We start from the raw sequence: 23,890 nt of genomic DNA on the forward strand, positions 1-23,890 counted from the left end.
GGATTTAGCGGAGGGATGTCATGCTATTGATGTTTAGTATAAAATGTTTAGGGTTTCACAAGCTGCTAAAAAATGATTATTTTTTTAAATTATTATTTTAAAACTGCTTAACTGCTTTTATTATTGACTGTTATAAAAGTTTGCCTTGTGCCTGGATATTTCCTTTGAAACCTGCTTTAGTTCTTGTAATCAGTCATTTTTTTTTATAGTAGTAAGTCATAGACCTAAGCTGTATGTCACCTGGCCACATATTTAATTTTATTAGTTTTACATCTATTGTGTTTTGATTTTTCTCCATATTTAGATCAGAAGCTCGCTCACTCTGCTTCTTATCTCCTTTATGTTGTATTCTTTGGGCATGCTCTATTTTATTCATACTGATTCTAAGGTGAAAGGTCTTGTGTAAATGGGTAAAAATAACTTGATGCTTTATCTGTCTTGGATTCTTTGCTTTATTATGGTGACATAAATAAAACTTTGACAGTTCATTCTACACAAAATTACCAGTAAAAAGAATGTGGTGTTCTAGTTTATTTTTCACTATCAGCTCCTTCAAATGAAATTTTAAATGAGATGTGCTTTTACAATCAATAAATAAAATATTTGGAACTTTGTCCTGGTTTCAGCTGGGATAGAGTTAACTGTCTTCCTAGTAGCTGGTACAGTGCTATGTTTTGAGTTCAGAGCGAAGAATGTTGATAACACTGATGTTTTCAGTTGTTGCTCAGTAGTGTTTAGACTAATGTCAAGGATTTTTCAGCTTCTCATGCCCAGCCAGTGAGAAAGCTGGAGGGGCACAAGAAGTTGGCACAGGACACAGCCAGGGCACCTGACCCAAACTGGCCAACGGTGTATTCCATACCATGTGACGTCCCATCCAGTACAGAAACGGGGAAGTGGGGGGCAGGGATTCGCCGCTCGGGGGACTGGCTGGGTGTCGGTCGGCAGGTGGTGAGCAATTGCACTGCGTATCATTTGTACATTCCAATCCTTTCATTATTGCTGTTGTCATTTTATTAGTGTTATCATTATCATTATTAGTTTCTTCTTTTCTGTTCTATTAAACCGTTCTTATCTCAACCCACGGGTTTTGCTTCTTCTCCCGATTTTCTCCCCCATCCCACTGGGTGGGGGGGAGTGAGTGAGCGGCTGCGTGGTGTTTAGTTGCTGGCTGGGGTTAAACCACGACAAACTTTCTTCACATATTAACAGTGTTTTAGCTGAAGTTTTTGCTAATTAATTCTAGTCATGTGGCAAGAAGGAGCCAATTTTTTTTTTCCCCAGTAAACAAGTTTAAATAACATTTAAGACTAAAGATTAATGACCATCTAGGAACACATGAGGATCCACATGGGCACTTTATCCTCAATGAGAGAGAAAGAAATGTAGTTTCTCTTCTTGTGACTAGATCAGGACATGCCAGAGATGTGCACCCATCTTACCTACAGCATTTTTGATAAAATATATGAAAAATTTCAGTTCTAGTTAACACAGAGATTCACTAGAATCTTAGCACTAGATTTTAATTTATTTGACAAGGCTTTAGTATATTTCCTTAAGAACAACTTGCCCTGGGATTGGGAAAATCTGTCAGTGATGCAGACCAGCAGCAATAAGTTCAGTTCTTTCCAGTTATCTTCTCCCTGTCAGATATTAAACCTGGTCTCCTATCTGTTCCATTGTGTTTTCTTCAGCTCTGCTTTATTGATCTGTCTTGGTATGCTAGGCTGCCATTAAAAAAAAAAAAAAAAGTTGAATGCCAAATAGATGGTTCTTTTCAAGTCAGGGGTGCATCACTGATTAATCTCAGTCTAAGCTAGTGGTAGTTTGTGGCATATAGTTTGTAGTTTCAAAGAAATAGATGGACTTTAAATATTTGGTGTCCTCACTTTCGTAGAAATGTTTGTGTGTCCATATCTAGGCAGTGAAGCCCTTCCACTACCATTATGAGGTTATTGCAGTATGTCAATCTATTTCCCAGGAAATAAATATGTTTCAGTAGCACACATTTATTCACATAGGTCAAATTCTTGATCTCAAAAGAAATTGTATTGGGCAGTACTTCAACAGTATTTTACAACAGTCTGATTGTCTTGGATGTATTGTTTTGCATCTTTGTTTATTGCAAAGAAATTAGGAGATTTTGCACACAATTATCTATTCCCCTCCTGTAGTCTGAATATTATTTTGCAGTACTCTCTTCTGCTAGAAATATGTAAGTGGATGAGCAAGATTCATTAGGAGCCTCCTAGATCTAGTGTTTTTATGCCCTACTTACACCTGATATTCTGAGCTGTTCCCTATGAAAACTAAACTTACATATATTTGCAATTTCTTCATGTTTGCCCTTTTATTCCTTCTGAACATATTGGCCAGTTTCATTCAGATGTGGAGATATAGGAGAGTGAAAACTGGAAATTGCTGGTTAGGTAAAGGAGACACATCTGAGTTGGTGATACTACTTACAAAAAGTTAGAGTACTTCACTGTCAAACATACAGTTGTCAGCTGGTCAGTCAGCATTGCTGGAGTCTCCATACTAGCCAGAATATTTGCTTTTTTTATGGGAGTGGTGTAAAAGAGAGAGAGGAAAGATGGTTGAGTGTATTTGGATGTACAGACTGCTTAGGGCACAAAGGACATGTCTGTATGAAGCTAGTCTCCATTAGTTGTGCTGTTCAGAATAGTGTTTTGGTTGTGTGCAGCCTAATCAGGTGTTGTGGTTTAAGCCCAGCCGGCAACAAAGCACAAGGAGGCTGCTTGCTCACTCCTCCCCCCCAGCCCTGGTGGGATGAAGAGGAGAAAATATAAGGAAAGGCTCCTGGGTCGAGACAAGGACTGGGAGGGATCATTCACCGCTTATGGTCATGGGCAAAAGACAGGCTCAACTTGGGGAAGAAAAAACAAAATCAATTTAATTTACTACCAGTCAAATCAAAACAAGGATAATGGGAAGTAAAACCAAACCTTAGAACACCTTCCCCCCACCCCTCTCCCCGGCTCAACTCCACTCCCGGTTTTCTCTACCTCCTCCACCCCCCTAGCGGCGCAGGGGAATGGGGGTTGGGGTCTGCCGCTCCTTCCTCCTCAGGGGGAGGACTCCTCACTCTTCCCCTGCTCTAGCATGGGGTCTCTCCCACGGAAGACAGTCCTTCACAAAGTTCTCCAACGTGGGTCCTTCTCACGGGCTGCAGTTCTTCACGAACTGCTCCAGCATGGGTCCCTTCCATGGCATGCAGTCCTTCAGGCACAGACTGCTCCAGTGCGGGCTTTCCCATGGAGTCATGGCCTTCTTTGGGGCCATCTGACTGCTCCGGCATGGCGTCCTCCATGGGCTGCAGGTGGGCATCTGCTCCACCATTCACCTCCATGGGCTGCAGGGGGACAGCCTGCTGTCTCACCAGGGGCTGCAGGGGCATCAACCTCCTCCAGCGCACCTCCTCCCCCTCCTTCTTCACTGACCTTGCTGTCTGCATAGGTGTTTCTCTCACATTCCAAATCTCCTCCCCCACTGCAGGTTCCCCTTCTTAAATATGTTATCCCAGAGGTGCTACCACTGTCGCTGTTGCTGATTGGGTTGGCCTTGGCCAGAGGCGGGTCCATCTTGGAGCTGGGGAAGCTTCTAGCAGCTTCTCACAGGAGCCACCCCTGTAGCCCCTCTCCTGCTACCAAAACCCCACCACGCAAACCCAATACATCAGGGAAGAGTATTGCTCCCTTTTCTCCAGCCTTAGAAATAGTAATAATTAAAAAAGAAAAATTGTCTAGGATGTGGAACAATTTTTTTATTATAGTCAGCTTAAGCATTTTAATGAAAATTTTTCTTTCAAAACTTCTGTAGGAACCTTCTGAAATTGCAAAGTTGTTTCCTCTGAAAAAATGAAACTGGATATCCCTAGGGCAGTGAGGAGATTGAAGTAGACAGACGCCTGTAAAGTTGAAAGCAGACGACCCTTTATTGCTAAAACACACACATATTTATAGTCACATATTCTGCAAAGTCACTGTACACGCGCACAAGCATAAAATATGATTGGTTATATCAACTCTGTACACGCGCATAAACATAAGATATAATTGGTTATACCAACTCTGTACACGTGCATAAGCATAAGATATAATTGGTTATATCAACTTAAACATGCGAAGCTTGTCTCAGTCTAATTGGTTGAGATAAACTGCCGAATTGAGGTTTTTTGTGCCAAGTTCCCTTTATCGTGGAATGCACACCTGTGTTCTTCTAATTGGCTTTATTATCATCTTTGTTTTTTTGTCGTCTTGTTTATTCTGTTCAAGGTCTTCTAAAGGCGTCTGCAATGCTCTTGCGACCGACGTTAGCTAAATATGTGTCCACAGGCAGAAGGTTTCTTTCCCCTTTGGCTGTGTTCAGTTAGTCAATACCAATTCAATTTTCCACTGTATTGTTTCACTTTTTCATTTTTGAGTATTTGTTAATGGTCAAGTACTAAAAGAACTGAGGGACAGTTGGATCAATGGTTCTTTACTGCCTTTTGTCCAGATATTCTGCTACTGTGAATGGGAAAGACTTGCTCAGTCAGTAGTTATTGCTTTCTAGGAGGTTCAGATGTGTCTCCTGAAAGAGTGAATTTTGTGGCAGGCAATCTGCTCAATGTTGGTAAATATTGGGTGGGGCAGGATATCTATCTGTCTGCTGAAAGATAGGTATCTTTGTTCTATTCTTGATAAAGCATGTAGAAATAATGTTTTTAAAGAAGTTAAAATATAAGAAGATTGGGCTGCCCGCACAGTGCTTTTGGTGTTCGTTGTTTTGTTTTGTTTTTCTTTAAATTTAAATGTTTGTGTGCATTTAACACCTAAAATGTTTACATGTAAGAAACTACTGTGCTCAGCTAGTAACTGAATAGGTATTGTTGGCTTTTCTCCAGAAGTCTTTCAAACATTTTTCTGCACCAGTTGTCTGTAAGCATCATAAAAAAGAAACTTCTTGATCAGAAGAAACTGGCAATGCACATACTCCTATTTCAGTTTAAATGTTTAACAGATTCCAATCAAAGACAGATTTTCAAATCAGTGAAAATTAATTTACTCAGATGCTCATAGTGTGTTACCAGTACATCAGAATGCTCTGGGAAGTCAGTTGATAAAACAAATGTAGATATACATGCCCAACTGGTCAGTAACAGCATATTTCGGTTGTTAGTGTTTGTAACTGTTGTATGTTGATAATGTGTAGTAAGTTGGGGAACTCCAGTTCCGTGGAAATTGCTCATGTAAGTATTTTTTAAATTGCTGCAGAGAGAGGTGTGGATTTTGGTCAAAATCTTGTGTTTAAAAAAAAAAAGCATTGAGCTCTCAAATCTAGAAAACTTTGATAGAAGCTACTGATAATTAATAAAAATATATTGTTCATCATGGTAATAAAAAAAAAAAAATCAGTGTCTCTTCTGGGTGTCTGTACATATGTGCTTGTTGCTATGCAGTGAGCAAGAATTCCAAACCTTGGAAACAAACTTTTTCAGATCATCAAGAATACTTACATATGGGGAAGGAGGAGAAAGTTTTGATTTTTTTTTTGTTTTGTTTTTAATGGTGAATAACTTTGTAGTTTTTTGTAGGTGAGATTTAAAATGTAATTGAATTACTGCATTTTACAACAAATTGATTGTCTAACTGACTGGATTGTTATTTTGGAAGTTCAGTAGGTTTAAATACATGCTCCTCAAAGTTTCAGGTGACCGCTACTACTTTGTTTCATATTTTCATAAGAAAATTCTTTTTGCTTGGAAAGCATTGCTGTGAAGGAGAAATAAAAACATCTGCCTCAGCAATAAATGGTTATAGTCATGGTAGCTTGCAAGAACGGTGAATTTGTCATCTCCCTTTTTTTCCCCCTCTTCCGCCTCTGAATAAAGGTATTGCAAAGCAGGAAAGAAATTGCTTCAGGCTTTTGGATTTTCAAGACAGAGAATTACAGTATTTGCTTAAATCCAGGATGCTTCTAAATCTAAGTTGGCACTACATATTGAGTATTGATTTATGGTAGAAAATTAAAATAGTGTGTATCTTAACCTTAATAATAGGAGGATGGGGAAGGATTTCCAGGGGAGTCACTGCCATGATATGTTGTGTGTGACTGCTGTTCCATGGCAATTGCCCCAGCATAGGCTCTAAGGAGGAAATCTAGGTGGACCCTTGGATTTTGAATCTCCAAAAGACAAGTAAAAATGTGGGTTTGAGTGCAGGAAAATATAATGAAACTTTATGTAGGGAGGAGTTTATCCAAAATAAATCAGAATGTATTAAGAGAAACTTCTTTAAAAATAATTATAAATGGTAGAACACAATATACTTAATTGGAAAACACAGTCAAATAATGTGCAAACTCAAGCATCACTATGCAAAGAACTTTAGTCTTTTTTTTTTTTTTTTTAGAGAAGACCCCACTTTATTTAATGTGAACAAATGCGATTGCTCAGTAAGCATTCAGTTTGGGTTTTTTAGTGTTTTCATTACAAATTATTTGATTTTGTTGCTCTGTAAATCTCTGGTGTTTAGACAGTGTTAGGTGGGTGATTGTTATGTCACTGTGTTCTGACTCTGACTAAAGAATGTCAAAGGCAGAGGGGAACAGCAGAGAGTATAGGAAGGAAGGAATCATTTTTTGCAAGTCTTGAGCCCTTAGGTTTTACTTGTTTCTGTTCCCTGCAACATTCTGTCACAGTGTTCTTAGATTTTTTTTTTTTAAATATACTTCTGTGTTTTTGCATATAGTTTTTGATGGGCCATTAAAATGGAGTCGTTTTCAGCTAAAGTAAAAAGTCCTATGCTTTGCACCTTTAGAATGCATATTCATTTGTCTTCAGATATCTTCAAAATTTCGATTATGCTTTTGATTGCTTTCTTTGACAGGGCTACGATAGAGGAGGCATATTCAAAGTCAATGACAAAACTAGCCAAATCAGCGAGCAATTACACACAACTTGGGTAAGTGTGTATAAGAGAGAAATAATTAACTGCATACATGTGTAGCAGTACATTCCCCCCCCCCATCCTGCCAGCAGGAAACAAAACTTCTCCAGGAAGGGAGAAGGGGAAGGAAACCCTGGAGGCTGCAGGTTGAAATTTGAACTGGCCAATCGAGATGCGCCAGGTACACCAAGGTGACCCTCCTAACCAATAGAATTAAATGACCACAGGTCAGATTCGACAGGGGTATAAACGGGGTCCCGCCTGAGGACACGTTGGCAGTCCTCCTCGGAGCAGCGGGTCTGCAGTCGGGGACTCCCCCTTGGGTCAGGGCACTGCCCGAGGTAATTCCTCGAGGGAGAGAGCCCTCAGCTTTTAGGTGAGTGATACGCGCGTTTTGATCCATCACTTTAAATCTTGGGGATTCTTAAGTCGGCCATGTAGTATTAATTCTCTTTACATCATTGAGCCTGTGATTTTATAAAATGTTACCGGACTTCTAACTAACTTTTGCTGAAGAATAAATCTGAGTTTTAGCACCTGTTGGATTTGGTTAGTCGTGCATCCGTAACAACATGTTAAGAATCAAGTTTGATTCTGAATATTTTATTGATGATGTTAAAGGTAGCATAGCTTTGCCACCTTTAAAAATGATTGTTAGTTCTTCAGTTACTATGCTGCTATGCAAGATATCATGCAGCTATGACAAAAACAAGACAGTACAGTTCTTTATCCACAGTTTAAAAAAAACCCCAAAAACAACCAACACCATGGAGGAATTGTCTGTTCCTCTGTGTTTAAGGTTGAGTTCTTTTCAGACATAATAAAGAATGTGACTTTCTATTCTGTGCTCCCAAGCCTATGGTAATTATTTTGAAGAGAGAACACATGGTCTGCAAATGTGGCAGTGAATGTATTTATTTTAATTATTTCTACTTTCTTAAGTGTTTTCTCTGTCCTCAGACATGTTAAGAATGAGACCTTTCAATAGATTTATTTCATAGTTTAATTAAAATTTTATACATGGGACGTTTTTTAAAAAATGGAATGATTAATGGATGTTGTTTTCATTAGAAAGATTATGCCAACAGCTCAGACTTCTTAGATGAGGCTAAAGATTATTTTTATTTGTAGTAATCACAGCTAGAAATGTGGAGAGCTTTCATCAGTGGATAATTAGATACCAGTTGTTGCTATTCTTCAAAGGTTCTGTATCTGCGTGTTAGTTTGAACATCAGTGCTTTAAAGGCTATACATGGTATTGATTTTTCAGCAGCATTGACCTGGAAACTGAGGTAGGAGCGTATCTTTAGAATAGCTGGAGAAGTCCATTCAGTATAGAAATCTGAATCTGAGGAATTACCTGTCCCCCACCTTCCTTTACCATATGGTTAATCTTGTGGCTGTAATGATGTAAGACAACTGGAAACTTAACTAGCCAAGTAACTTTTGGTTTCTTTTCACTATTCAAGTATGCACATAAAAATACTTGTACATGTTAATTTTTTTTGAGCTGCTCTTGCATCATCTTTAGGAATATCATTTGTCATTATTGTGTATTGATGATGGAGAAGAATAAGTTAATTCTGCTGCGTTTTACTCATTAGAGTCAATACAGGTAAAACACCGAAAAGTTAGGTAGGAGTCCAAATAAGTTTGAAACGTTTAATAAGAACATCATTTATAGCAGTTGTTAGGTTTTTTGTTTGCTTCAGTTTTAGGAACAGAGCTGAAATTCTGTAAACATATCAGTTATACTTTAGCACTATTTAAAAAAAAATTGTAGCCAACTGAAAGGAAAAAATCCAGATGAGCATTAAATTTATTTTTTTTTTTCCCCCTTCAATCTAGGACATTTGCACCAGTTTGGGATGTTTTCAAAACCTCAACAGAAAAACTAGCAAGCTGTCACTCGGACCTTGTGCGGAGATTACAAGAGCTAATAAAAGAAGTTCACAAGTATGGAGATGAACAAATCAAAACTTATAAAAAGGTTATTAATTTTTTTCTTATGCATGTCCAATGACTTGTTAATGTTAAAATTAAAACGGTTTGTTTTTGACAACTATGTGATATTTGGCAGACTAAAGAAGATGTTTCAGGAACATTGGAAGCAGTGCAAAACATTCAAAGTATCACTCAGGCCTTACAGAAATCAAAGGAAAACTACAGTGCAAAGTGTGTCGAACAAGAACGTTTGAAAAAGGAAGGAGCAACACAGAGAGAAGTTGATAAGGTAGTTCTGCAACATCTTACTTAAATTCATTGTGTTGTCAATCCGTAACACATTCACCTTGTATTAGTAAGTGAAATGCTCAAAAAGGGCTAAAAGTAGTTGTGGCTATTTCATAATGTGCATGATACTTTGAATGCCTAGTTATGTTTTGTTTACACTTCTTTATCTGCTCTAACTGCACTGCAGTTCTAATTCTTTATTTTGTAATTACCTGCATCATATGATAATTTTGTTCAGTGGCTTTTACAGAAATTGCATATAATTGTTTCAGCTTCTATTATGGTTTTGGATGCATTTTCTTAAGTAAATATGCAAACACTCAATGCCTTTGTTATTGAATTAAGGAGCAGGAAGTTTTGTGTTGTCCCCTCAAGTGAGACAAAGAAGCTAATTATAGGAGTATTTGAAGTCTATTCCATTGAGAAGAAAAACAAGTTAACATTACTTTCAACACTAAGAAGTTCCAATAACATAGACCAAAACCCCAAGGGATGAGTAACTTGATGTTGCATTGAGTACTGTCCTTGGGTCATGGGGGAGTTTGATCCATTTACAGAATCACAGCATGGTTAAGGTTGGAAGGGACTGTCCAACCCCCCTGCTCAAGCAGGGCCACCTACAGCCGGTTGCCCAGGACCATGTCCAGATGGCTTTTGAAGATCTCCAAGGAGGGAGACTCCACAAGCTCTCTGGACAACCTGTTCCAGTGCTCGGTCACCCTTACAGTCAAAAAGTGCTTCCTGATGTTCAGGCAGAACCTCCTGTGTTTCAGTTTGTGTCCATTGCCTCTAGTCCTGTCACCAGGCGCCATAGAAAAGAGCCTGGCTCTGTCTTCTTTGCACTCTCCCTTCAGGTATTTATACACATGGATGAGATCACCCCTGAGCCTTCTCTTCTCCAGGCTGAACAGTCCCAGCTCTCAGCCTTTCCTCATAGGAGAGATGCTCCAGTCCCTTCATCATCTTTGTGGCCCTTCGTTGGACACTCTCTAGTATGTCCATGTCTCTCTTTAAGTGCATTAATAGCAAGAGGAGCTCTAAAGAAAACATTGGACCAATACTTGTTGAAGATGGTCATCTGAGTAATAGGGATGAAGAAAAAGTGGAGGCATTTAATGCTTTTTTTTTTTGCCTCAGTCTTTAATAATACTGATAGGGGACCGGGCAACCCAAGGTCTGAGTCGGAGGATCATGAGTGGGAACAGTGACTTTCTATTTGTGGATACTGAAATTGTAAAGCATTGGCTGTATCAGCTGAATGTTTGTAAGGCCATGGGGCCTGATGGGATTCATCCCAGAGTACTGAAGGAGCTAGCGGATGTTATGGCAGGACCCCTCTCAATCCTCTACCAAAGGTCTTGGGAGTCTGGGGAGGTTCCTGCTGACTGGAAGCTAGCCAATGTTATTCCAATTTACAGGAAAGGAGAGAGGGAAGACCCAGGAAACTACAGACCTCTTAGTCTAACCTCTGTACCTGGAAAAATCGTGGAGATGATCATACTGGGTACTATTGAAAGGCATTTAAAGAACAATGCAATCATCAGGCACAGTCAACATGGGTTCACAAAGGGAAAGTCCTGTCTAACTGATTTGATATCCTTCTATGATAAGGTCACCCACCTAGTGGATGAAGGGAAGGTAGTAGATGTAGTTTTTCTGGATTTTAGTAAGGCTTTTGATACTGTCCCTCACAGCATCCTTCTGGACAAGTTGTCCAACTGTGAGATGAGCAGGTTTGTGATGTGCTGGGTGAAGAACTGGCTGAACAGCAGGGCTCAAAGGTTTGTAGTGAATGGGGCTACATCTGGCTGGCGACTGGTCATCAGCAGTGTTCCTCAGGGCTCAATTCTAGGGCCAGTTCTGTTCAATATATTTATCAGTGATCTGGATGCAGGAGTTGAATGCACCATTAGCAAGTTTGCTGATGGTACCAAATGGGGAGGTGCTGTTGACACTCTTGAGGGACGAGAGGCCTTGCAGAGGGATCTAGATAGATTGGAGCATTGGGCAATCATCAGTGGCATGAAATTTAACAAGTCCAAATGCCGGATTCTGCGCCTGGGATGGAGTAACGCCAGGCACAAGTATAAATTGGGAGAGGAGTGGCTGGAGAGCAGCCCTGTAGAAAGGGATCTGGGGGTGCCGGTTGACAGCAGGCTCAATATGAGTCAGCAGTGTTCCCTGGCAGCTAAGAGGGCAAACCGCATCGTGGGGTGCATCAAACACAGTATAACCAGCCCGTCAAGAGAGGTGATTATCCCTCTGTATTTAGTGTTGGTGCGGCCTCACCTTGAGTACTGTGTGCAGTTCTGGGCCCCACAATTTAAGGACGTTAAGGTCCTTGAATGTGTCCAGAGGAGGACGCAAAACTGCATCAGGGGAGGTTTGGACTGGACATTAGGAAACGTTTCTTTACCGGGAGGGTGGTCAAACACTTGAACAGGCTTCCTAGACAGGTGGTTGATGCCCCAAGCCTGTCAGTGTTCAAGAGGCCTTTGGACAATGCTCTTAATAACATGCTTTAACTTGGTCAGCCCTGAATTGGTCAGGCAGTCGGACTTAGAGGAGTGTTGTAGGTCCCTTCCCACTGACATTCTGTTCTATTATCTTGTATTGGGGAGCCCAGAACTGGACACAGCACTCCAGGTATGGCCTCACCAGTGCTGAGTAGAGGGGAAGGATCACCTTCCTCGACCTGGTGGCAACACTGTAACTTTTTCCAGTTTTCAGGAAACAAAGTAGAAGAGGAAAGAGGTTATGTTTTCCTGTCTCTAACGATGTCTTGTCTTTTTAAATCTTGATACCTCTGCCTATTTCCATTTCAATTATCTGATCTGTGTAGGGCTCTGTTCTTGTTAGAATGGTCTTAGTGCCTTTTGTACTGCTGTCTTGATGGAGCAGATAGAGCTGGTTATTGTCTTGTCACTGATGAAAAAAGCAATCCTGTTGACCATGTTCTGATTGTTTTATCTTTAATATAAATTTAGCTTTTTTCCTAGCTTCTGCTTGGACAGTCAGTGTTGGGTTCTAGACATGAATCAGAAATATGTGGGATGGCAGATGTTTTCCTGCCAGTTTATTCAAAATACATTTTTTCTGAATTCTTGTAAATTGAAATTTTTCAGTAGGAAAAGTTGACTTGATGGAAGGCTTGCTTTTAAGATGTAACTTTGCAGTCCCTTGTCCAGTTGGAAACAAAAAAAATGTTCAGTCTGACTAATGTCTACATGCAGAAGGGAGAAAGAGGAAGCACTGTAGGCTGAAGGCCATTTTTTACTTTTTTATGCATCTTCCCTAGATACTTTTGTTTGAACAATTAGGCCATAGTTGAATGCTCAGCTAATACTTCAAAAATATTTCCAGTGGGAGCTGGTAACTGTGACCGTCACATCTCTTCAGTCATGTCTTTATTCAGACACATGTAATTTCAGAAACATTGTGACAAAGATTGTATTAATTTATTTTTCCTTTGGCTGAGAACAGGTTTATTACTTTTAGCATAACATGAAAAATGTTATCAAAACCAGAATAGCTGCTTTATCAGAAAGCAGGGGACCTGCACCAATATGCTAAGAGCTTATCACAAAGCCAAATATCTGGAGAAATAGTTTATTGAAGAATCTGAGGAGGTATCTGAGAGCTTGCAGTTTTCATTGCAGCTGAAAGTGTGTTAAATTGTATAATAATTTTCTGTTGTTCTGTGATATGTTAACTTCTCTATTTATAGCGACTTGACAAAAAAATTCTTGACTGATACTTATTCTTTCCATTTCTGAAAATCTGCTAAAAAGAGTTCTAGCAATTGCTGCACCTGAGAATAGACACATAGTGTTTTCAGAAGAGATTACTAGTTAATCAATCATACAATGTTCATGTGCTTTATCATTTTGTCTTGCTGAGGAGTTTTTTGTAGATGCTTCAGCATGTAACACAATTCTGCTTGTGGTTAAACATGATTACAAGAGACAAAGAATGTTTTGTGTCAAAATCCCTGTGATGGGTTGACCCTGGCTGGACACCAGGTGCCCACCAAAGCTGCTCTATCACTCCCCCTCCTCAGCTGGACAAGGGAGAGAAAATATAACAAAGGGCTCATGAGTCGAGATAAGGACAGGGAGAGATCACTCAACCAATTAACCGTCATGGGCAAAACAGACTCGACTTGGGGAAAATTAACTTAATTTATTGCCAATCAAGCCAGAGTAGGGTAATGAGAAATAAAACCAAATCTTAAAACACCTTCCCCCCACCCCTCCCTCCTTCCCGGGCACAGCTTCACTCCCGAATACTCTACCTCCTCCCCCCAGTGGCACAGGGGGATGGGGAATGGGGGTTGCGATCAGTTCATCACACATTGTCTCTGCCACTCCTTCCTCTTCAGGGGCAGGACTCCTCACACTCTTCCCCTGCTCCAGCATGGGGTCCCTCCCATGGGAGACAGTCCTCCATGAACTTCTCCAACGTGGATCCTTCCCACAGGCTGCAGTTCTTCATTAATTGCTCCAGCATGGGTCCCTTCCATGGCATGCAGTCCTTCAGGAGCACACTGCTCCAGTGTGGGTCCCCCACGGGGTCACAAGTCCTGCCAGCAAACCTGCTCCAGCATGGGCTCCTCTCTCCACAGGTCCTGCCAGGAGCCTGCTCCAGCGTGGGCTTCCCACGGGGTCACAGCCTCCTTTGGGGGCATCCACCTGCTCTGGCATGGGGTCCTCCACGGGCTGCAGGTGGATATCTGCTCCACTGTGGACCTTCATGGGCTGCAGGGGGACAGCCTGCCTCACCATGGTCTTCACCACAGGCTGCAGGGGAATCTCTGCTGTGGCACCTGGAGCACCTCCTCCTCCCCGTCCTTCTTCACTGACCTTGGTGTCTGCAGGGTTGTTTCTCTCACATGTTCTCACTTCTCTCTCCAGCTGCAGTTTCTGTTCCACAGCAACTTTTTTTTCCCTTCTTAAATATGTTATTACAGAGACGCTACTATTGTCACTAATTGGCTTGGCCTTGGGCAGTAGCGGGTCCATCTTGGAGCCGGCTGGCATTGGCTCCATGGGACATAGGGGAAGCTTCTAGCACCTTCTCCCCCCCCGTAACCCCCCCCACTACCAAAACCTTGCCAGACAAACCCAATACAGTCCCATGCATATGGGGTTCAATAACATAATGCTTTACAAAAAAACCTTATTTTTTAAGTCTTAACTTGACATTTCCTTCCTTTTCAATGATTAAGTTTAGAATCATTTTATTGCAAAGCAGTCTTAATTCTTTTTAAAACCAGGTGTTCTTAGAGCACCTTTTACTTTTGGTATAGTAAATGGTGTTTGGGAGACAAGATAGGACTGTTTTCTTCTTGGGAATTCCCTTATGTGAATATGCAAGATTGAGAATCATGAAGTAAAATTCAGAGTGAGTAACTGATGGGTTTGATACATCCTGTCATGCCATCCTTAATGCCTGAAGGATCCATATTCTTCATACAGTGAAGTATTTTCAGGCTCTGTTATGCTGGGTTTAGAGGACTACATGAGCAAGATCTGCTTAAGCTTTCTCTGTATCTGGAAAAATGGAACCGTAGCTTTGATTTCTCTTCATTTGAAGTCCTGGTTGATGTTTCCCCAGGTGAACAAGTGCTAACACTATACTGTTACTTATGATTTTCAGTTATTTTTCTCTTGGAAATTGGAGAATATAACTGTATCTTTCTAGAGGGCATCTTTATATTAATTTGTTTGGAAGTTATAGATAGTGGTCAGCTTTACAAGTCATTGCAAGTGAGAAATAATTTCTTGTTTTTACTGTGGGACAGATGAAATTCATTTGAAAGAGGGGAGGAAAGCTATTCAGAACTAGAACAAATAGTAAATATACAACTGTCTACTGATGTCATTAACAATTCAGAAATACTTTTGAGTTGCAACTAATGGGAAATTTCAATGAGAGAAAATAGGCATGTTGAACACAAGCTAGAAAAAAGCTGATGTTCAAGGCAAATAATTTTTATTTTAATTGGCTTTTAACTTGGAAATAGCAAGAATATAAAAGTTTTGAAAAACTTCACCTCATGTTTGTCATGCTATAAACTTTGAAAATAACTTTTTCTCTACCACAACCAATCACTTCATTCAGTTTTGTTGTCTGTGTAATATTGGGATTCTCCTATACTTCTTTTTGTCTTTTAAGAATATTAAGCCCACAAAAAAGAACATTTTGGTTTATTAGCAACAAATAATGAAGCAAATCAATAAATTATAAAGCCAAAAAGGACTATTATAAACAACTCTGAGCTGCATAAATCTGGCCATCAGTATGTTCTGCATTAACTTCACATTCAAATATCTCTTAATCTTAAAATTTCCATTGACGTACCACCTGTGCTTTTGAATGTCTTTTCCCTTATATTTCTTCCTTCATTTCTGAGAACTGTGCCACCTTGCGTTTTTTACCATTAACTCTTTCAGAATTTCATTAATAACTGTTTGCTCTGTATTCCAGCCCTGCTTTCTTCCTGCTTTTCTGTTGCAGATCTAAATATTTGACATGAGCTAACTAGTTAACTTCAGCAATACAAATTTTAAAACATTTATTGCAAAACAAGTATAAGTTAGTCATTGCTGATAAGGGGAAGGGATTTAAATGAGGTAATTGCTTTGTTACCTTTTTATGTGGTTTAAGTATAGCTTTAAATAAAAATCTCTAATGGCTTGAATCAGAGTTATTTGGTGGTGAAATTTTGTTATGACACTTCACTGTTTTGATATGCCCCTGAATATTTTTATAGGTCATCCTAGGCTTTCTTTTAATAGTAACTTTAAAAGCCTTGGATCAGATTGGATGTGTGACATTTGACACTTTTTTTTTTTTTGTACTAATCTGTAGGCAGCAGTTAAATCAAAAAAAGCTACAGATACCTATAAACTATATGTGGAGAAATATGCTGCAGTTAAATCTGTTTTTGAACAGAAAATGACAGAAACTGCACAGGTAAGTGTTGTATTAAATGAGTTACCTTTAAAATAAATTAATATGTTCTATTTTATCTTTCTGAAGATATCTGAAATCAAAGCTTTTGAAAAATTGGTTCAAGATAGAATGAACTCCATTGGAAATTGATGTGAACAATAATGTCAGAAGTAATATGTTTGAAGGGCAAACATTGACCATGTATATTGTGATGGCAGTGTCCTTGAATGACATAGTTCAACACTAGCACTCTAGAAAGACTTTTTGAAGAAATTTTTAGGAAGAAAACAAAATGAACTTTTGGAAGTATTGTAGATGCATTGTGATCATGTGGGAAATCCTGTGAATTGCTGGAGAGCTAGAACTCATTCATAGGAGTTTTAAAACTGGGATCCATCGTGTTTTTTTCATTATCATTCTGTCAAAACACTTCAGTAACAGCTTGTTAAAGTGTCTTTCCAGGATTTATCTGAGGTGGTCAAAAGCCCCTACATCTATTCAAATTTCTGGTTTTTTTTTAAAGCTGTTTTAATCTGTATTTCAGAGGATATTAAGTTATCTGTATGATTGCACATGCTGCTGCTTGTTATGTTTTAAAGTTTCTTTTTCAAATCTGTTGGTAGCAGACTTTTTCCCACTGCCCCAGATTTCAAAAAGCAAACCTCACTGTTTCTGCTTTTAGTAGTAATATTTAGTTGAGGACTGGTTGGCATATTTATTTGTATATGTTTCTTGGTTTAGTAAAGCTTTTGCAAGATAGGAATTTTCTTTTCAGTTGAAGATTCTTTGCTTTCTTCCTTAGTTTAAAAGATTAATTTTTAGGCATAGATGGAATTATTAGGGAGATTCAGTCATACTTGTATTATTAACGTAGAAGTGGAAAAGCGTTAGGGTTTTCCTTAACTCCTTGGAAATTAAGATTTTACTGTATGGGGATTATGTAGGCTGACATATAAAAAGCTGCCCTGTCCTAAACTATAAACTGCTTTCCTACTTTGAAAACTTCATTAGAACTTGATCTAGTTCATCTTTGAATAGATACTCAACACAGCTGTTACAGAAAGGGTACTAAATATATCATATACCAGAACTCTTCCCTCCCACCCACCCCTCCAGTCCAGGCATTTGTGACAAAGAAGTGCTCAGGCATGCTACTGCAAAATTCTGCCTTTAATGTGACTGTCACATTAAGAGCCTTGACATACTTTTGTTGAAGAGTTCACAGTAGGCATCTTTTTGTGCAGCATCCTAACTAGGTTCTGGTTGGAGGAGCTGTACTCCCTATGCTTTTCTTTTCAGCTTGAGTTAAATTTGGTTAAGTACATCATTTTTCTCTCATTTAAAAAATATACGTGACTCTTAAATGTTTATTTTTTTATTGTGTAGTGTAAGACAGTGATGATTGCAGTTATTCAGTGGTATAAAAAGGCTTTATTTAAAAAAAAAAATTCACCAAGAAAATTAATGGGTACCATGGTCTGGGTTATAAGGCCTGTTGTACTCCTCTCTGGTGTATGAGGCTGTGTTTTCAATATATGTTTTAAATTAGTAGTGTTGTCAAAACCAGCAGTTGTCCTCTTTCCATGCTTCTTCCTTTGTCAAGTATTTGTGCAAGGAACTACCTTGTAGAACTAATCCAACTAAAACTAATGTATTAAGGAAGGTTGGCTTTAACCCAGAAGAGACCTGGGGTCTGGTTTATTGAGAAATCACACAAGCATTTGTGTTGGTGCAAAGGAAGAGGCAGTGTGGTACTAAGGGTAGAGACTTGCGTCTTTAAGTTGACTTAGTGTATGACACCTGGCCTGGACTAACTTGAATGTGTGTCCACCTTATGCATTTATATCTGTTACCTTAGCATTTTGTCTCTCTCACTGTAACTTAAAATATTTGTGTATCAGTTACCCCTAGGCAATTTGATTGGGTTTGTCATTGGCATGTGTGATTCCAATTGCTTGAGAGTTTTGGGACTAGGAAAAATTTTTGAACTTAAATTTATCTTAAAACAATTCTTAGAAACAAGTATAATATAATAGTAACAAAAGAATCTTTACCATTGAAGTGTAACATTCCTCCTGGAGAGTTTCCACAAATAAGCTGGAAGCAAACTGACATGTGAACACATTCTGCTGTTACCCAAAATGGTAACTTTTTTGTAGTGTTCCTGTTAATGTAACTATTGTAGTTGCTCAGTAAGTGTTCCAGTAACTCCATCGTTGTGCGGTATGGATAAATTGTAGTGCAGCCTGACTTTTGCTGTAGACCCCACCTTTTGATACAAAGAAATCAAGTAATACCAGAAAAACTACTGAACTGTTCTGTTGATTTGTTTCAACCCATATACAAGCGTGGCTCTTCTGGATCTATCTAGAATAATTGAAGAAGCTCCTGCACTGTTTGTTATTTACCTTGCTCTGGAAGTTACTGAACCCCCACTAAAATAGATCCTGTGAATGCTTCTGATCTACTTCAGGGCAAGTTCAGTCAGGTTGCTTTAAATCTTTATTTAGTCTCACAAAAGCTGTCTGCTATTTATTCCTTACCTTACAAGAAAGAGACTGTGTTTATAGCAGTTGACTTATTGCTCTCTGAAACACTAAGAAAAAATTTAACAAATATGACTTTAATAAACTGGCCTTGCTAAAATTGCACTGCAAACTTGTCTCCAAGGAGCAAGAAAGTTATGAGTAATGAAAAGGAGTTCTTGTTTAGAACTGACAGAAGATAAACATGAAGAGTATTTGAAATGGGTTTTATTGTTAGTGAATTAGTGAAGGAAAATGTGGGGGCTTTCAGCAAGCAAATTAGCTGGGCTTTTCATAATGGCTTAAAAAAATTCATTTGAACAATTCACTACAACAAAAGAATGAAAAAAGTAAGTTTATTTTGTACCTAGAAACAGAATATGAAGATGCTTTTTGTTCAGCTTTCTTTGTGTTATTAGGTAGGCATTAGGTATTTAAACCAGGCTGAGATGTAGAGAGAGAAAAAAAATTTTTTTACTGTACCAGATATTACAGCTGGGAAAATGTGACCATGCTTTTGGGCTATTTGTTTTGTTTTGCAATACAAAAATGATACAAATTTACCTCACTACAAACCACACTTGTATAAATAACCTTAGTTCCTTAACTGCAACAACCCTTTTACTCAAAATTTAAATTTTTACTTAATGTGATAATGAACACCTGGAAACTTTAATACCATCCACAGCTATCCATATTGGAAATGGAAATTGGAATTCTGCCAGTATAAGTCCTATCTGTGGAATTTGTTTTAAGTATAATGGTGTAGCTGCATCTACAGTTTGGTTGTGGGGGTGCTACTTTAAAGATTATGCAGTAGGAAAAATAACAACACTCGTGAATATGTGGAAGCCTGCTTCTGAATCAGTCACACCCTAGATTATCTTAATTTGGAGTACATTTGACTTGAAATATACTAATTCTGAAAACAAAATAAATGAGCAGTGTGAACATTCTCAGCTGTTTCAGTGCAAAAACAGTTGGCTTAACTTAAATCTGTCTTAGGCTGTTCAGATAAACTTTTTCTGAGGATGCAAACACCTTGAATTGCTGTGGCTTTATTCTAGGTAATCATGTAGTAATGTCCTCACTTAACTGTCCTCTTAGTTAAACCCCACCAATCCTGTTGCATAAATTTTACATATTTTTCCTTTTTTGTCATTTACTATCTTACCTGCAATTATCAAAGTGACGTGACTTGTGATACGTGATTTTGAGAGGTTGAATTTAGAAATGTGATCTTCATAATCTTAAATTGAAAGTTATGGGTTTTTTTCTGCAATAAACATGGAGGGCTTTTATTGCGATTAAAGACGTAGGAAAATATAATTCACTTTGTTGTTTAGATATTGGATTTGGCAGAAATTCTTCACGTTGAAAGATTTTCTGAGTAAAAGTATAGTTGTATTATACAACTGCTATGCACTTGTTAAGAAAACATGTCTCATTTGCTAGTTATTCCACCTTTTTAGAAGCTTTTTTTATAATCACATAGCACAGTCAGTTATTGGAACGGATCAAATAGCTGAAAGTGCTAAGTTATTCTTTGAAAGTCCGTCTTAACTAGAAATGAGTGCAGTTGACTGGATAACTTTGCTTTTGAGCAGTCTGCATATAAATAAAGTTCAAGAATGAGTAATAATTCTTCACATTTTAAAACTTACAGGAAAATGTACATGTTTATAAAAAGGAATAATGCTTACTTAAACTGTGTATGCTGAGTTGGATAGATAAAGATCCTGTTGATAATTTTTCGTTTTTATTGTAGCTTAAAATGCTAAGAATTCACTTGCATTTGTTGGGTCATTAACATTACAGATTCATTTCAGTACATCTTTTCAAAATGGACTGATTTTTCAAAAGTGTAAGTAAACAATTTGGTTAATGATTATATCTGTGATATGAAGATGTGGTTGTATTATAGTAACTAGATAGCTTTAGTCTTTGATCAGACCCCTTTGTGTTATGTACTGTACAAGGCCAAGATGGCTTCTACTTCAAAGAATTTAAATCTTTAGTATAAAACAATAAACAAGAAATAAGGAAACAATCAAGAGGGGGTTGCTGTCCACTGACATGAGACAAAAAAAAATCTCTGAATGGTCACCTGTTTTGATATGCATTATAGAGAAGAGTTTAAAGGAGAATGTTTTGCAGAGTTTTATGGGGGGCTCAAACCAAACACAAAGGAAGTGGCATTGGCATAATCTCAAAAGTTGACTTTGAGTTTAGGTAAAAATCAGGTACTGGAAACAGGCTGGAAGATCACATTGCGTACAGGTGTTGACACCCTGATAATGATTGAGAGCAGATATTATAGAGATGGACCATAGATAGCTTTGAAAGCAAAATAATATAGTTTATGTAATCAGGCAGTCAGTAAAAGAAGTAATGTCATAGAATAGGCTACAGAGGATGACCATATCCTCTGCAATTAAGAGGAAGGCTGCTTGAGGAAAAAAACTCATTTTAATCTGCTCACTTGATGGCTAGAGAGGCATATAATTATGGCAAAAGAAAGATTGAGAGTTTAGAAGTTAAGAGATATTTTTGACTTGTCTGTATGGAGTTGTACTTGTTTGTGAATCAGAGTACCAAGAGGTGTGAAATGTGGAGAGATGGTCTTCAGAGAACCCTGGAAAAATTGGAGAGAGGATTAAGTGGTGCTCCAAAGTTTAGACAGTTACAGAAGTAGGAAGAGAGCTAGGACAGAGCAGGAGTAAACACAGATTTCAAGATTATTATGGTTGACTGTTGGGAAAGATGAGGACATTTTTAGTTCTGATATTTGGCTAGGAAGGGGTCATTAGAGATGTTGGAAATGGTTTTAAAATGGGTGTCAGGTGGAAGCCTGGGTAAGATGGAACAGGAGGACAAATTCCAGACAAACTGCAAAGCTTTTATACAGTGAGTTTAAAGATCAAACAAATGAATCGCGTTTAAAGAAGCAAAGGATATAGATTTAACTAGAGAAAGAGGACGCATGTGTGTATTGTGAGCAGGAAGAGGGGGTGATAAGGAGGAGGTGCAAAACAGATCCAGAAATAGGATTTCTGGGGTTAGATGAAAAACTGAAACTCTTCAGTTATGGAAAATAGGTTTTTTTAAACACCCTCCAGCCCTATTTTCTTTTGGTAGAAATAGGTCAGACTTTTAAAAAAATCAAGATAGATGAAGGTTTAAAGAATAAGTAAAAAAGTTGGATAACAGTTCCAAAAGGATATTCTTCTAAAGTACATTATTTCATAACTCTGTGAATTCTGCACCTTCCTTTCTTAAACACTGTAATTACCATGATCAAGATCTGAAAAAAAAAGTGTTTTTCTGTTTAGTATATTTAATTATTAAAATTTAAGGTTCAAGAAATTTCAAGAATTATTTTCATTATGAATAATTGCTTGTATTGGTTTACAGAAATTTCAAGACATTGAAGAAATACACCTTCTTCATATGAAAGAGATTATAGAATCATTGTCAAATACCATAAAAGAAATTCATTTACAAATAGGAGAGGTAATTTTTTATATTATAGTTTGTTTGGATCATGATACATATTTTTCTTAACTATTAAATGAAACATTCTTACTGTGTTTGTGGTAATTACAAGATCACATCTTTCAAATGATGGTAACTTTTAAAACCAGTATGAGTAGAAGGGGATAAACAGAAATGATCCACAGAATTAAAAAGATTTTCAAGCAGATGTGGTTCTTTTTACCACAGATATCAAACATTATGCGAGTACTGAACTTGTTTATGAGATGTTTGAAGGAGATTTGAACATCTACTAAATTGCCATTTTGGTCTTTTGTGATGTTTCTATATGCATATTCTCTTTTGTTATTCAAGCCTCTCTGAAATTTTTTTATTAAATGGATCATCCTCTAATTTTGTACATTGTATTGGAAATCTTTTTAATATCTAAATTCAACATAAGCTGAATTTTTTACTGCTTCTTGGTGTATTTATAAGTTCAGTATCACAAATTTTACAGAATAAGTTTGAATAATTGTTACATTTTGTGTTAACAGAAAACAAAATATTTTGACAATTTGGAGAATTGGTAGTGTATTTCAAAGTTCTGTTCCATAGATATTAATTAGTACCCATTTCACACATTTCAGGATAATTGTGCTTTTCTTTAACTAAAACTTGAAATTATATCAGTCTGAAAAGCTTCCAGATTTTTGATACGCTTTGGTTTTTATGAGCAAAAGACCTTCAGTAACAGTGTTAAAAGAAGTTTTTATAGTATCTTTTATTTAGATGCAAGTTGGCTTAATTAATAATCCTTATGAGTAGTCCTTAATTTTTTGATGTTCTGAAATGTAGTTTTATTTGTATACACTTAATTTGAGTCACTGTTTTCTTCAGTTTTGAGGTTTTCTGCTAATGAATGATGGTCACAAGGGTCATGCTATTTATTTCTAAAGCATATACATACTGCCTTGTTGGAAAAACTTCTTATTAACAATGTGTGGTTGTTCCTTTATCAGACCAAAACCCATTACAACAGTAATGCTTTTACTCAAACAGGTGGGAACTGTGATAACACAGTGGTAACAGTTCACACCCTTAACTGGTGCTGGCTTAAGAGACTGCTTGTCTTCCTGACATTATAGTAGGACACGTTGCTGACAAATTCAGAGAATTATGGATTACAAAAGTGGTTTAGATGGAAGAAATGGAAGTAAATCCTAGCCCTGTCATCAAGCTGTATTCTTTCATTACTCATTTGTATCTGTATTGTACACACAGTTGCTAATACTAATGCAAAGAAGGGATTTCCTTGGTAAAATGCCTATTGATTTTAGGAAGCCCTGTAATATACTTCAGAGGCAAGCATTTTGAACCTTAACTCTAGAGAAAAACACTTTTTAAAGTTAATTACATTCTTTCAATTACTGGTTTTAAAATTCCTTTTGTGTGGTGTGTTTTTTTTGGTTTTTTTTTGAAGGTGCATGAAGAGTTTATTAATAACATGACAAATACTACAGTTGAGAGTTTAATACAGAAATTTGCTGAGTCAAAAGGAACTGGCAAGGAAAGACCTGGTAAGAGATTAAAAATAAAAGAGTAGGAAATGTTAATTTAAAAACTGTAGATTTCCACTCCTAATAAAAGGTCAAACCCTATTTGTTAATGTGTTATAGTGGTAATGTACTTACAATTTCAAATTCTCAGAATTCATTAGCTTTGATATTAAATGATTCATGAAATTTAGCA

General features: G+C 37.7%; 1 protein-coding gene across 1 annotated transcript in view; it reads left to right on the top strand.

The window, feature by feature from the left end:
• The window catches only part of FCHO2 (FCH and mu domain containing endocytic adaptor 2), a 118,658-nt gene that overhangs the window by 17,344 nt on the left and 77,424 nt on the right, over positions 1–23,890 (top strand). Inside the window, exons 3-8 of the mRNA XM_052775405.1 lie at positions 6,891–6,965; positions 8,799–8,940; positions 9,031–9,183; positions 16,056–16,160; positions 22,079–22,177; positions 23,622–23,718. Coding sequence (XP_052631365.1) covers positions 6,891–6,965; positions 8,799–8,940; positions 9,031–9,183; positions 16,056–16,160; positions 22,079–22,177; positions 23,622–23,718 — 671 coding nt within the window. The remainder of the gene's footprint in view (positions 1–6,890; positions 6,966–8,798; positions 8,941–9,030; positions 9,184–16,055; positions 16,161–22,078; positions 22,178–23,621; positions 23,719–23,890) is intronic.

This window comes from Harpia harpyja, chromosome W (genome assembly GCF_026419915.1).
Source record: "Harpia harpyja isolate bHarHar1 chromosome W, bHarHar1 primary haplotype, whole genome shotgun sequence".
Classification (NCBI taxonomy): Eukaryota; Metazoa; Chordata; class Aves; order Accipitriformes; family Accipitridae; genus Harpia; species Harpia harpyja.